The sequence below is a fragment of the Aquarana catesbeiana genome, linkage group LG05 (genome assembly GCF_042186555.1).
Source record: "Aquarana catesbeiana isolate 2022-GZ linkage group LG05, ASM4218655v1, whole genome shotgun sequence".
Classification (NCBI taxonomy): domain Eukaryota; kingdom Metazoa; phylum Chordata; class Amphibia; order Anura; family Ranidae; genus Aquarana; species Aquarana catesbeiana.
Window position 1 is genome coordinate 123,144,991 of NC_133328.1, and position 14,335 is coordinate 123,159,325.

General features: G+C 42.1%; 1 protein-coding gene across 1 annotated transcript in view; it reads right to left on the reverse strand.

The window, feature by feature from the left end:
* The window catches only part of SKAP2 (src kinase associated phosphoprotein 2), a 433,070-nt gene that overhangs the window by 150,572 nt on the left and 268,163 nt on the right, over window positions 1-14,335 (reverse strand). Inside the window, exons 5-7 of the mRNA XM_073630146.1 lie at window positions 11,399-11,467; window positions 5,345-5,428; window positions 47-171 (exon numbers count right to left, since the gene is read on the reverse strand). Of these exons, the coding sequence (XP_073486247.1) occupies window positions 47-171; window positions 5,345-5,428; window positions 11,399-11,467 (278 nt within the window). The remainder of the gene's footprint in view (window positions 1-46; window positions 172-5,344; window positions 5,429-11,398; window positions 11,468-14,335) is intronic.

Consider the following 14,335-nt stretch of genomic DNA (forward strand, 5'->3'; position numbering starts at 1 on the left):
AATAGTTTTATCAACTTAATTTATATGAAGGCATAAAAAGTCCAACCTGATAGACACGTTTATCAGTAGCGAAGATTTCAAAACAGCAATCTTTCTTTGCATCCTTGCGGAGAGTATTATTCATTCTGGCTCTGTATCCTTCCAGAGAAAATTCACCTTTCTGTTGTTTGTCTGCCAAAGATAAAAGCGGAGTAGCACCAAGTTAATTCTCTAGTGGCTGCCTGTGAAATGGCATTTCTGCCTGCAGCTTTTAAGAAATCTCTGTAGAATTACAGTCAACACATTGATGGTAGTCACATGCAGATTTTGAGGCTAGGGAATCATGAATGCCTTAGTTAGACTAAAGCAGCCCAGCTGTTGCTATGTACAGTGCCTATGTAAATAAGCACATTGTCACATTTATTATCAGGCACATTCTTTAAAAATCTTCACACCACAATGTCCAAAACAGCATAAAATACGGTGATCTCAAAGATACTTGGGGCATGTTTATAAAAAATTATGTTTCACACCTTGATGTAACATCTGCGCAGAAGAGTAAAATTGGTGCCAGAAAAAATAATAATTTTATCAGATTGATATATATTTCAAGTGCATTTGGTCATAACTTTATACAGTAATAGAACAACATGAGTTATGGGTTTGAGGCCAAGCTTTCCTTTAAGAGTGTAGGAAAGAGGATATCTAGATTTTAAAATATTATTTTCAATCAATCCAAAATTGCCCAAACTACCAAAATATAAAATACATGTTGTGAGTTAAACCAAGCTATAAGAAGGCATAAAATAATGCGTAAAGACTAGTTTGTTATTGTCATCTGTAACCTAGGTTCCACCTGGTTAGCTCTGCTGCAGTCACTTTATAACCTCTTCTGCCCATAAACAAAGAGTAATTACTGGTTGGTAAGACATTACATCATCATCATTATTGCAACTATGACTCTTAACAGATAGTTGCACTGACACTGATGTAAAACTTCACTTAAAACTACAGAGGGCGACGAGTCTCTGGACAGCCATAATAGTAGTCTGGGTAAAGATACTCGCTTAATTCCAAAATATAGGTGAGTGATAGTATGATCAGCTGAATCCTTCTTAAGTTTTAACATTTATATGTTCAGGGGGGGATTGGTTACATCCACAGTGTAAATATAGTAGGAATCCTTTTGAGGTATTTGTTTGCCGTAGAGTATACAGTAGCCACTGAAAAATGTTTAACAATAGACATGAATTAACCAACATTCACCCTAGTTTTCCTGAATGGTTCCAGCAGTTCAGTGGATTTGTGTGGTGTGGATTCATCCAATTTGTTAGATTGGGTTAGCAGTTGAAATATTGCTTTGGTTGTAGCTTTTAAAGGGGTTTTTCACTTTCAGCAAGTATAAAATTTGAAAACAAAAATTGTCCTTCTGACAGCCATGAAGTTGTATTTCTACCCTGTAAACCTTGACAAGGGTTCTAATTTGGGAGACCACCACTAGCCAGTGCGTACTTGGATACTTGTATGGAGTGTTTTTCACTTTCTTGAGGAAAGTAGACAACTCCTTTGAATGGTGGTTACTTGATGAAAATGTAGCAGTAGCTTTGGTTGACACTAAAGCATAATGGAACTTCACGAACTGCAAATACTTGCTTTATCACCTGACCAGTTCATCTACAAAAATATTCAATAGGACAACAAGGAAAGAAGAGACAATGTAACTGTGACTGTCTTCCCAGTAGGAGAAAAAATTAACTGCATGCTCAAAAATACAAAATGGAAAGCTCTTGCAAACTCTAATGCCCTGTACACACGATCAGACATTGATCGGACATTCCAACAACAAAATCCATGTTTTTTTTTTGGACGGATTTTGGGCCAAACTTGTCTTGTATACACACGGTCGCACAAAGTTGTCGGAAATTCCGATTGTCCTGAACGCGGTGACGTAAAACACGTACGTCGGGACTATAAACGGGGCAGTAGCCAATAGCTTTCATCTCTCAATTTATTCTGAGCATGCATGGCACTTTGTGAGTCGGATTTGTGTACATTCGATCGGAATTTAAATGATCGGATTTTGTTGTCGGAAAATTTTATATCCTGCTCTCAAACTTTGTGTCAAGTTGTGTAGAGATCTTGCGAGCCACAAGTGGACCAATACCTCTGGAGTGTGTACCGATTATAAATAAGCCGCAAACACTAACCACGTTTCATTTCGTGTGCATACAAAATATATAAATAATTGTGTCTGCGCTAAAATAAATAAAGTATATATATAAAGGCTATGCTGTAATAATATTAATATGGTAAAACCAAAAATTGTGCCAGTAAAAAACAAATACATATAGTAAGTGCAATCCTTCTGTAAATATACTCAAAAGTGCATCATGCAAACGGTAAAAATAACATAAATAAATAACTATGGATGTAAAATCCAGGTGCTACTCATGTGACAATCAAGTGTCCACATCAAAATAAAATAAAAAATATAAAATCAATTGATTAGTATCAAAACGTAAAGTGCAAATATATAGTGTCCATGAAATTAGTGTCCATCATGCTTCTCATTAACGGTGTCCACAATCAAACATGCTCTTGTGCTCTGCTGTGACCACCCAATTGTGCTTGCGCTCACCTCTAGGCGTGTGACACGGTAATTAAACAGTGTCTAAACACGCATTGGAGCCACTCCTGGGCTCATTCAGGGTATGTTGGTGTGAACTCCAATCCTCTCAGGTACCATCAATGATTTATACATAAAAGAAAGAAAGAGCTACATGGTGTAATATAGCTAAGGATTTATTACAAATAAAAGATTTTCCTCCAGGAGGGTACTCACAATATACAGGTGCGTTAGTGCACCAATCTATCCAGAGTATAGTGTCTAATCAACAGCTCGTATGGCGTGCGGTGTGGTGTGCTTCACCTCCTCTTCTGCTGACAGCTCCGTCCTACCCCTCCCTGACGCGTATTCGGCACAGGGATCCCCCAGAGGAAGGCACGTGATCCCTGTGCCGAATACGCGTCGGGGAGGGGTAGGACGGAGCGGTCAGCAGAGGAGGAGGTGAAGCACACCACACCGCACGCCATACGAGCTGTTGATTAGACACTATACTCTGGATAGATTGGTGCACTAACGTACCTGTATATTGTGAGTACCCTCCTGGAGGAAAATCTTTTATTTGTAATAAATCCTTAGCTATATTACACCATGTAGCTCTTTCTTTCTTTTATGTATAAATCATTGATGGTACCTGAGAGAATTGGAGTTCACACCAACATACCCTGAATGAGCCCAGGAGTGGCTCCAATGCGTGTTTAGACACTGTTTAATTACCGTGTCACACGCCTAGAGGTGAGCGCAAGCACAATTGGGTGGTCACAGCAGAGCACAAGAGCATGTTTGATTGTGGACACCATTAATGAGAAGCATGATGGACACTAATTTCATGGACACTATATATTTGCACTTTACGTTTTGATACTAATCAATTGATTTTATATTTTTTATTTTATTTTGATGTGGACACTTGATTGTCACATGAGTAGCACCTGGATTTTACGTCCATAGTTATTTATTTATGTTATTTTTACCGTTTGCATGATGCGCTTTTGAGTATATTTACAGAAGGATTGCACTTACTATATGTATTTGTTTTTTACTGGCACAATTTTTGGTTTTACCATATTAATATTATTACAGCATAGCCTTTATATATATACTTTATTTATTTTAGCGCAGACACAATTATTTATATATCTCAAACTTTATGTGTTGGAAATTCCGACTGAAAAAGTCCGATGGAGCCCACACACGATCGGAATTTCCGACAACACAATCTGATCGCACTTTTTCCATCGGAAAATCCGACCGTGTGTACAGGGCATAACAGTCCAACACAGTATTGTAACATGTACACAGCATGTGACTCGAAGCTGTATGTTTCAATATAGCACTTGGAAATAGAACATATGGGGTAGAGCTCATGATGAGAATGAAAAGAACAAGGAAGGTGCCTCTAAGTGCAGAATGCCAGCAGTTTATTAAAAAACACAGTTTAAAAAGCTCACAAGAAGTGGACGTTTAGTAGGTTCATGATCAAGACATTCCTGGTGGGGCTCCTGTCAATGTCTCCCCAATCCCCTGTGCCGACCAGCAGCTGTAAGGGAGAATAGGATGGTAAAGTCAAGATGGCTGCTGCTCTTCTGGGACCACAATGGAATGTACACCATGCATGTGGAACGCACGCACCGGAAGTGATGCCAGGAAAGGAGCGGTGATGCATTTCAGAACATGTGTACAAGGCTCCTTCTTGTACGCATGCTGCAAATGTGTCATCACCCCTTTTCTGACTTCACTTCTGGCCTGTGCGTTCCACACGCATGGCATGCGTTTCACTGTGGTCCCAGAAGAGTGGTGGCCATCTTGACTTTACGATCCTATTCTCCCTTACAGCTGCTGGTCCTCACAGGGAGATGGGGAGACATTGACAGGAGCCCCACCAGAAATGACCTGATGATGAGCCTACTAAACTGAGCCTACTAAACATGCACTTCTTGTAAGTGTTCTAAACTGTGTTTTTTAATAAACGGCTGGCATTCTGCACTCGGAGGCGCCTTCCTTGTTCTTCTCTTTTCCTGCTAGAGCTGCTTCTACTCTTTTGAAGGGCTGCTATAATGCTATCCCCAGCTATGTGACTATTACATCCATACAGGACAGCTCCACCAGGCAGAAGTGCTAATTCCCTTTCCTTGATCGTGATGAGAATGTCCAATTCCCATATTGCTCATCACAATCAACAAAATACACTCCTTTGCTGACCATAAACAGTAACGTTGAAAATTTGTCAAAAAATGTTTGACTCGTCTTTGTCTTCTTAACAGGTATCAGATTTTCTCCAAAAGACGGCATATTGTTCAGTGCATAACATTTAGACAATTTCTGTGAATTGAGATATTTGTTTGAAAAGAAAAATAGATAGACCATGATTAGAAACATGTCTCAGGCATTAACCTCTATGAGGATAAACTGTGAACTCTGGCATTTTGCATTATTACACAGAGTGTGGAAAGCACTAGCGACTCGACTTTTCAAATATAGTATTCAGCTTAAGATGGAAAACACAGATTTAATGAATAACTATTTATATTAACATTTTCTGGAAAGAAAGAACACCTGGATAGTGGACATGCAATTTCACTGTCATCTTTTCATGGTCAAACAGGAACACTTTGCGGTTTTCTAGACAGAAATCTTACAAGATTAGACCATTTTAAAGATGGGACCATTTTTCTCTTACTGGGAGTAAGCAGTTCGATTTTTTTCTTAATATGTACAATAAAATCTTTTTGAACAACATACCTTTATCACTTCCATAATAGTAGAAGGTGGATTTGCTTATGACACACCAACGTTTTTGCCAGTCAGATGCAAAAAAGTTGTGATCTAAAATGGAAAGAAATAACACAGTTGTAAAGCATGCTCTTTTACAGTATAATTACCAATGTCACCTTTCAGACCATATTTCATGTTGCACCCATATTTAGGGTATAACATTAAACATGGTTAGAGTCCACATCCCCACCCAGAAAAGCCCCCCCTCCTTTAAGAATCCAGAGATTCTTCTCCCCACCAGTCCCTGTCAAATTTGAATTTGGTACAGCTGTGTATGGCTCCATCCACACAACCATATTATTTATTCACAGAGTTGTGAAAGAAAAACTACAAGCACCATCTTCCACTGCAGCAAGAAGACTGTAGCTCCCAATGGAGCCCCTGGACGATGTAAGTTATTACAAAACGCGTAGGGTGGCAGTGTCTGTTGGTTCCAGGGTAGGAAACAAAGTGTTAAGAGTTCAGTATATTGATGTTGGTTTTTAACTTGCTGTCCAGGGGATGAACATTGTCTCAATTGGGTACCATTCACAAGTGTATATATCTCAGAGCAAAAAGGTAGACCTTTTGTACAGACTGCATAGACATCATTGAAGCACTTGGTGTAGACGACATGTTGAAAAAGACACACACTTAAAAAAAAAAACATAGGGAATATTGTATTGACTACATACACAATTACAGTGCCGGGCCACTGCAATAGGGCAGTAGAGGCAGCATCAGCTGGTAATGGTGACAAGTCAGTAGCAATGGCAGGGGATGGTAATGGTAGCAGGCTAGCAATAAAGATAGGAGATGGCAATGGCAGCAGTATAGCAGCAGTGGGGGGGAGCTTGTGATGGAGGCACGCCAGTAGAAAGAGCTGGTGATAGTTACAGGCTGACAATGGTAACGGGAGCTGGCAACTGTGTAAGGTATAATCATTTTTGGTGGCCAGATTCCAAGTAAAAGTAGTAGTCATTCACATCAGCTCCAGGGTTTTTGTAATTATTGCTGATCCAGGACTGGTTCATTTTTATAAAAATGAGCCAGTCAACTGTGACAGGAGGCAGATACGTCTCGCTTCCCCAAATCCACCGCATACTGTGCTAGCTCCTGCCACTGTCTGGAAAGTAGGCCAAGAGATTCATCTGCAGCACCTCTTCCAAATGGTACATTTTTTTGCTTCTTCTGGGATGGCAGCATGAGATCTGCCATTTTCCCCTTGTATTGGGGATTCAAAAGAGTGCAAAAGCAACAACCAGTAATATTTCTTCTCCTTCGTGACCTGAATCCTGGGGTTCTCGCACAGGCATTTTAGCATGAATGAGACCATTTGGCACAAACTGTCTGCAGCCGAGGCCCCCAAGTGCCATGGAGGACAACAGTATCCTCAATGAACTTACCCCACTCAATTACAACTCCTGTGTTTTGGGAGGGGTGCATTATATCCCTGAAAGCCTGCCCCATGTCCTCTTCCTCCTCACCACCAGCACTGCAATCTTCCTCTCTTTTTGCTAGCTCCTATCTCTACCTCACAGGGTACTGTTGTCATTAGCAATTACAGAGAGAGAGAGAGAGAGAGAAGACAAAGGAGTCCACTGTTCCTGAGACAGCAGGAAGTTCTCCCCTTCTTTCTGCTGCTGTTTCTCCAGTGCCCAGTGTATTACGCTATGCAGTTTGAGCTCCAGCAGGTACACCAGAAAGATCATGTTGCAGCATCCATATTCTGGTTGTCTCCTTTAACAGTGACAAGATGGTATGTGTGTCCTGAATCTGGAGCCACTGACATGGTGAAAAGAACACCAGATGCCCAGAGCCTGTCTCTGTCCAGTACCTGCACAAGTACTCACTGACAACACACTGCTGCAGGTGCAGCCACTGCAGCATAGCCAACGTTGTGTTCCAGTGTGCGGTTGTATTGCATATTGAAAGCAAGGGTACCTAACCAGGAACAGCTGCACAACCAGGTTCAGTATGTTTGCCAGGTAAGGTACATGTGTTAACTTTCAATGCTGAAGGGCGGACAGCAGATTGGTGCCATTGTCATACATCATCTTACCTGGCAAGAGATGGTGTGGGGTCAGACACCTGTCATCCTGCCCCTGAAGAGCTGCTAGAATATCTGGCCCAGTGTGGCTCACGTCTCCCAAGCATGTCAGCTGAAAAACAGTATGCAGTATTTTCTCTGGGCTATTTATAGGATCTTGGGTGCTTGTAGAGGAGTGGTGGTTCAGAGGAATCACCACATGAGAACATGGAGGTAACTGCAGTGTCACCATCGAAGTGGTGCAGGGCATGCATCCATCCCAGATGTTAGCAAATTTACCTAATAGGCCATAAAAAAGAGACAATGCTTCTGCCTATGCTTTCTAAACCAAGTATCTGTGCTCATATGGACACTGCCACTGGGGACATTAGATTCCACATGGTGCTGATGTGCAGGGATGACCACCTGGGCAAAAAAATGGTGGTTGGGCACCTAAGATTAGGTCAAAAAGATGCAGAAAAAGGCAAACTCCACCAGCTTAAAGGGAAGCAGAAATAAAGCCACCAAGTTAGCCAAGCTGGCACTGAGATGCTGGGTATGGGAGTTATTTTGGGGATCATTTATTTCTTACACTCTAGCAGTAGCAGCTGAGGAAGAGACACCTGTTAGTCAACAATGCCACTGGAGAGGGTCGGGTTGGGAGACTTAAAGTATATGCAACCCCATGCTGACCCCCCTCCCCACTTGATGTGCAGTAAGGTCAGTGCAGGGGCAATGCCATCCAGCGGCCAGGGTAAAGATGTCAAACTGTGTCCCTCCCCCCCGCAGGTGGGATAGTCAGAGGGGCTACTAACAGTGTGTGCAGCACTGAGCTGCAACCTATGTAATGGTTATGTAATGTGCTAAAACAGTGTCAATAGTTTTGCAGATTCTGTCTCCATAATGAAGGAGTAATCAGGGACCCCCATCCAGGTGGGCAGGCAGAAATCTGAGACCCCTGTGCTTCAGCAACTGGAGTACAGAGAGATACTCCACATACACACACTGCAGTTATAGGGAGTTACCAGAGGGGACCTAAATACAGACCTCCCCATCCCCCTCCAATAAAAGAAGACCTCCAGCCAGGAGGAGTGCAGGCTGACACCACCCCCCCCCCCTTTCCCCGCTGGAGAGGGTGAATCCAGTGAGGAGATTCTGCACTGTTTGGGCTTGGTAGTGATGGAGACCTGATTCCACTGATTGCTTTGCTCTCTCAAATAATTCAGTCGACTGCTCCATGCCAGTCGGTGGGGCAATGGTGGGATTAGCTGTAGAGGAGGCGGAAGGAGAGGGTGCATTTGCAATTGCTGGGCAAAATGCACTTCTCTGCTCCTGTAAAGATGAGAATGGCTTATTGAGCTTTTCTACAACCTCCAATGTGTGCTTTGGCTGTATAGCATGCCCACTGCCAAAAAGAAATGGCAAATGTGCTTCATCCTTAGATAAAGATCCAGTATGGATTTAAGGAGTACCCTACACCATTTTATTTTTTTTTTTAGCTGGCTGACAACATTCACTATATATTGGGCAGCAAAGGGGCCTAGTGATTAACACTACTACCTTGTAGCACTGAAGTCTCTTGTTTGTTTGTTGAATCCCAGGCAAGACACAATCTATATGGAGTTTGCATGTTTTCCCTGTGCTTGCATGGGTTTCTTCCCAAATGCCAAAGACATGCTGTCACGTTACATGGCTTCTGTCTGAATTGGCCCTAGTATGTGTGCATTTGATATAAGGACCTTAGATTGTAAGCTCCTTGAGGGCAGGGACTGATGTGAATGTACAGTTTGTAAACCGATGCATAAATTGTTGCTGTTTTATAAATACCCATAATAATATATATCCATGACCATATGTGGTCAATGGGTTCACTTAGAATCTTCTAGCTGCTTTGCTTTTGCTGCTAGGCCAGGGATAGTAAATGTCATTTAGCAGAATATGTCATGTTTTTTCTTTGTAAATGTCACTTTTGATTTAGTACATCCTACAGATGTAGCACCCTGGAGTTTAAGCAGGGTTGCTTCTCACAAATTTACTTGCCAGGAGTAGTTATCCTGGTTGATTGCTAGAGATTGATTGATTTCTCCCTAAGTTTTTGCACTTTTCTCTTCTACCACTAGGTGGCCGGGTACTTCGTGGTACTAGATACGAGAAGGGCAATGCAAGGTCAGGTTATGGGTATATGGGGTGTCTCAGCCAATGGGCAGGGGTTTTCTTGAATCCCTTGGCCTGCTGGAAGAGCCTATATATTCGGCTGAGGTCATGTGATCTCTGTTCTGTGCCACCTGGATGTCTGTCTGGGGGGACGTGTGTTTTATTGCTCAGGTTATACAACACATAGGCCCCGGAGATGGGGCCTATTCTGGGCACATCTGGCTGCTGGGCTGTCTGAGGGCCTATCCAACCAAAAGTGTTGGTTCTGCTGGCTGGAGAACCTGTCGTGGTTGGAGGTAGAGGGGAAGCTGTCGCCATCAAGGGACTACCTGCCTTATTACCAAGGACCACAGTGAGTAACTGAAGCAAGTACTGGAGCAGTATTCTCACCAACCAGGGACAGTGAAGAATCGGGAAACTTCAGTGGGGATCAAGCCAGGGACCCAGCCAGTGAAGGTGACGCTTGCAGAGCAGCCTTGGGTGTCAAGCCAGGGACCAAGCAGGCCAGTGGGGGTGAAGCTTGAGAAGTAACCCGAGGTATCTAGAGTGCCAAGCTGGGGACCCAGCAGAGAAGCGGGGTAGACGCTTGAGGAAGAAACCTCCTTGAAGATTGGAGGAGCTCAAGGGATTGAGTGGCAGTGAATCAGTGGGTCTAATGAGAGACCGGGAGCTCAGTGTACTGAAGAACTACAAGGAGAGATTGTAGTGGAATAGAAAGGAACTGTTTAGCTTGTGTTTGGAACTGTTAAAGACTGTTGCCATAGGAGACAGCATTCCTACACATGCAGATGTGGCATCTTGCTGGATGCCTTTCCCTGCATGGCTGTCCTCCTATTGAAGACTCAGAGTCTGCTAATTAATCTTGCAACTACCTAAGGGTGTCCTGGCCCTAACCCTCTCTTCCCCCAAAAAAAAAAATTGTTAAGAGAAATAAAACTTTCTTTTACATTCAAGACATGTCTTGCATTCAAGAAGTGTCTGCGCAAACTGTTGGAGGTATATAAATTGTGTATAATAATAATAACACAAGTCCCATCTGCCATCATGGCAGACAGTCTGTAGTTTTCACTGAACTGCAGGGGCATTGATGAACATTCTCGTAGTTCATTGCTCTTCTTGCATTTCAGTAACTGGCTGCCCTGATGGGGAAGTATGAGCAGACAGCTGTACTGAGTGTCTGCAAGAGCCTGATATTGCACCCACGATCTGCTGAATGCAGATGCAATGCTTTGCAGGCTCCTAAAAAAAAATGCACATTTTTCTTACCTGCAAAAAATATGTATTTATATATTTTTTAAAACAAGTAAATCTATCGATAATGCATCAACCAAGCTAGTTCTTTAAAGTAATTGTGCATTTTTAATGTTTCACTTTGAAGTTTATTTTAAAAAAAAACTGCTCCCCCCTGAACAATATTCTTAATTTTTTTTTTTTCTTTTTTAAGCCCCTGGGAGTGCTCAGCTCCCCGTTCCTTTTAGTTTAACAATCCTTTATCTATAAGACTTGCAAAAGGAATGAATTGATTTTCAAGATTCACCTCCTGTTGAGGTCATTATGTTTGCATTAAATATTGTAATTTGGGGAATTTACAATGAATTTGTTAAACAGCCCTTGAATAAGACCCAAGTACATATGCCCATCACTAATTATTGATAATTGGTTGCTATGGTTGTGAATGATTTCATTAGTTTGCCACTGGAATCATTCACACGGCTTGAGTTTAGGTTGAACTTTTGGTCGAGCTGAACAAAAGTTCACCCCTACTCTTTACAACTGATACTCTATGATTATTTTAGGAGAGATTATGGAGATTTCTAACCACATCAGAAAATCTCAGTTTCAATAGGTAATTCACAAACCTTTCCTGCGCTTCTCCAGATATCCTGCTTTTGATACGACGAGATCCTGAGCAGCCACTGGTTGATTTCCTTAAAAAATGAACAGAGATGTTTCAGAATAATATCATCATTGTAAAATGTTGTCAAGTAGGAAAACATTAGTTATGTATTTGCTTTAAGACACACATCTAAATCACATTGTATCCAAACAATTATAAGAGAAAAGTGTTCTTTCATTATTTCACTATTTAAAAAAAAAAAAAAAAAATTTAGAATAGTAACGAAAAATTACAATGGTTTTGAGTCAATTTTATTTAAAGAGATTTAAAGGTTCTTTAAAAAAAAATAAATAACAAACATGTTATACTTATCTGTTCTGTGCAATGGTTTTGCACAGAGCAGTCCTGATCATCCTCTTCTGGAGTCCAACGCCAGCACTCTGGGCTCCTCCTTTTCTCCATGCGCCACCACAGGAAGCCACTTCCCATGGTGGCACACATGTGTGCTCGATCCTGAGCCGGGCTGTGTGTCTATCACACAGGATTTAATTGACCCGTAGCAGGAGCCAATGGCACCCACTGCTCTCACTGTGTGGGTGCTGCTTTCGGACACAATCCTGGATAGAGATCAGGCTCAGGTAAGTATTTAGGGGGGCTGGGGGGGACCTGAACATGAAAGGTTTCTTACCTAAATGCAGAGGATGCATTAGGGTAAGAAACCTATATCCTTTACAACCGCTTTAAAGTTTATATGTAAACCCTAAATAGATGACATTTGTTTTGCTAATGTAATATGTTTTCATATTTTTTTCTTTCTTTATTCTCAGTACCATTGACCTTCTGAAGCCTCTTTACAGCCTCACATCCATGCATGCACGTTAACACACCATGACAACATTGGACAGAGCCTATGCATTGTGTGTTGGAACAGCTGCTTGTACTCTCCATTGGGAGAGTGTGACAGGGTAAAAAAGCAGGAGAACAATTGAGAGACAGGGATAGAGCTTTGTCATCCTAAGAAAGGAAGTGTAAGCACAAGGAGCTTTATGACAGGATCACAAATACATAAAAGGGAGTTGTTTTACCCGCCAGAGTGTAAGCAGGTGCAGTTAGCTTGTCTGCCACTGCGTGGCTCTGTCCCATAGTAGTGTAATCAGGTGCTAGATCCCTTTTAGTTAGAGCCCCACTGTAGTGATGTTATGAGTGAATCAGTGGGCATATAATTCCAGGTTGAGAGGAGGCTAGGGTAGTTGAAAGAAACAAAAAATCCTTGTGGTGGACTTTGAAGCGGAGTTCCACACAAAAATGGAACTTCCGCTTTTCAGAACCCTCCCCCCCTCCGGTGTCACATTTGGCACCTTTCGGGGGGGGTGGGGGTGCAGATACCTGTAAGACAGGTATTTGCATCCACTTCCGGCACAGACTCCCACGGGAGTCTATGCCTCTTCCTGTCCCTCCGCGCTGTCTCCTGGGAAACACACAGGTCCCAGGAGATAGCGGGGACCAGTTACGATGCGCACCGCGACTCGTGCATGCGCAGTAGGGAACCGGTAAGTGAAGCTGCAACGCTTCACTTCCTAATTCCCTCACCTAGGATGGCGGCGGCAGCTGCCGAGAATCGAGCGGGTTATCGGCGTTGGCTGTCGACATCGCTGGACCCTGGGACAGGTAAGTGGCCATTTATTAAAAGTCAGCAGCTGCAGTGTTTGTAGCTGCTGGCTTTTAATATTTTTTTTTAGGTGGATTTAGGTGGACTCCCTCTTTAAAGGCACAAATTATTGAAGATCAGAAGCCACCACTCATGATACAAGAACACTGCCTGGTGTCCAAGAAGCATCGTTGCCAATGGAGATCACAAACATACAGTAACAGAAGATAAGTATTTGTACTATTATATACCAAAGGCTGCTCATTTGATAGGCATTTTGCTTGTTATAGAGATCTGTCAGTCTTGCATTGTATTCCTAATATTGTAATAGTTTTGTATGTACAGCATCTTTGTATAGTAAAAGCACAATTTACACACTGCAGAAATCTCAGCTTCCTTGCTTATACCACAGAGTAACCTTGCTAGATAGACGCAAGCAAAACAAATTACCACCATTTTTGCCATTTGTCTCTGTATATTTATGCACATTATCATAATGCTGTACATCTGTATACTCATGTCATTTTTCTCAAATATTTTAGAACATAAAGTATTCTTGCTTAATTATACCCTTAAAGAAGGAGAGACACATATGTACTCTGAAACATGTCGGGTGCAAGAATTACTAAGTCTACTACTTGTATCATGTTATGATGACAGAACTGTAAATACGATCCAATACATTTTATGTGTTTTATATAAGTTTTGTACTTTTCATATTGAATAAATATTTTTCAAACTAGCTTAATTTTCTTAAATGATTTTTGCCTTTAAAGTCCACCACAAGGGGTTTTTGTTTTTTTCTATAATATTGGATGTGGCACAATTAAATGCACAAATATAGCCGACCATTTGAGCCTAGGGTAGTTGGGACATGAGCCAGATACCCCACCATAATGCAGATGTAGTCAGCTAAGTGGAAGCCCTGGGCAGGGTGAAGTAGTCCTGCATTCAGAAGAGCCAGCAGTACTCATCCTGTCTCTTTTGGTGGTGGGGGCTAGAGCAGATTGAAAAAGCATCTCAGACCAATCATGGTCTTCTCTCAAGTAAGTCTATCCCCCTGGAGGACCTGGGGAAGTGTACTAAAGCCAGAGGTGAAACTCAGGAACTACAGGCATAGCTGGACACAGATAGCCTAAGGCAAGCCAGAGCCCTCTGAGTGAGTACCAATGACCCTGTGAAGGAGAGAGACTGTATAAAGGGAAGATGGCTTAATCGTGAACTGTTGTATGCTGCTTTCACATGTGACTGCTGTGGATCATTCACTCTATGTGATTTACAAAGTACTGTCAATTGACCCTGGATAGTATG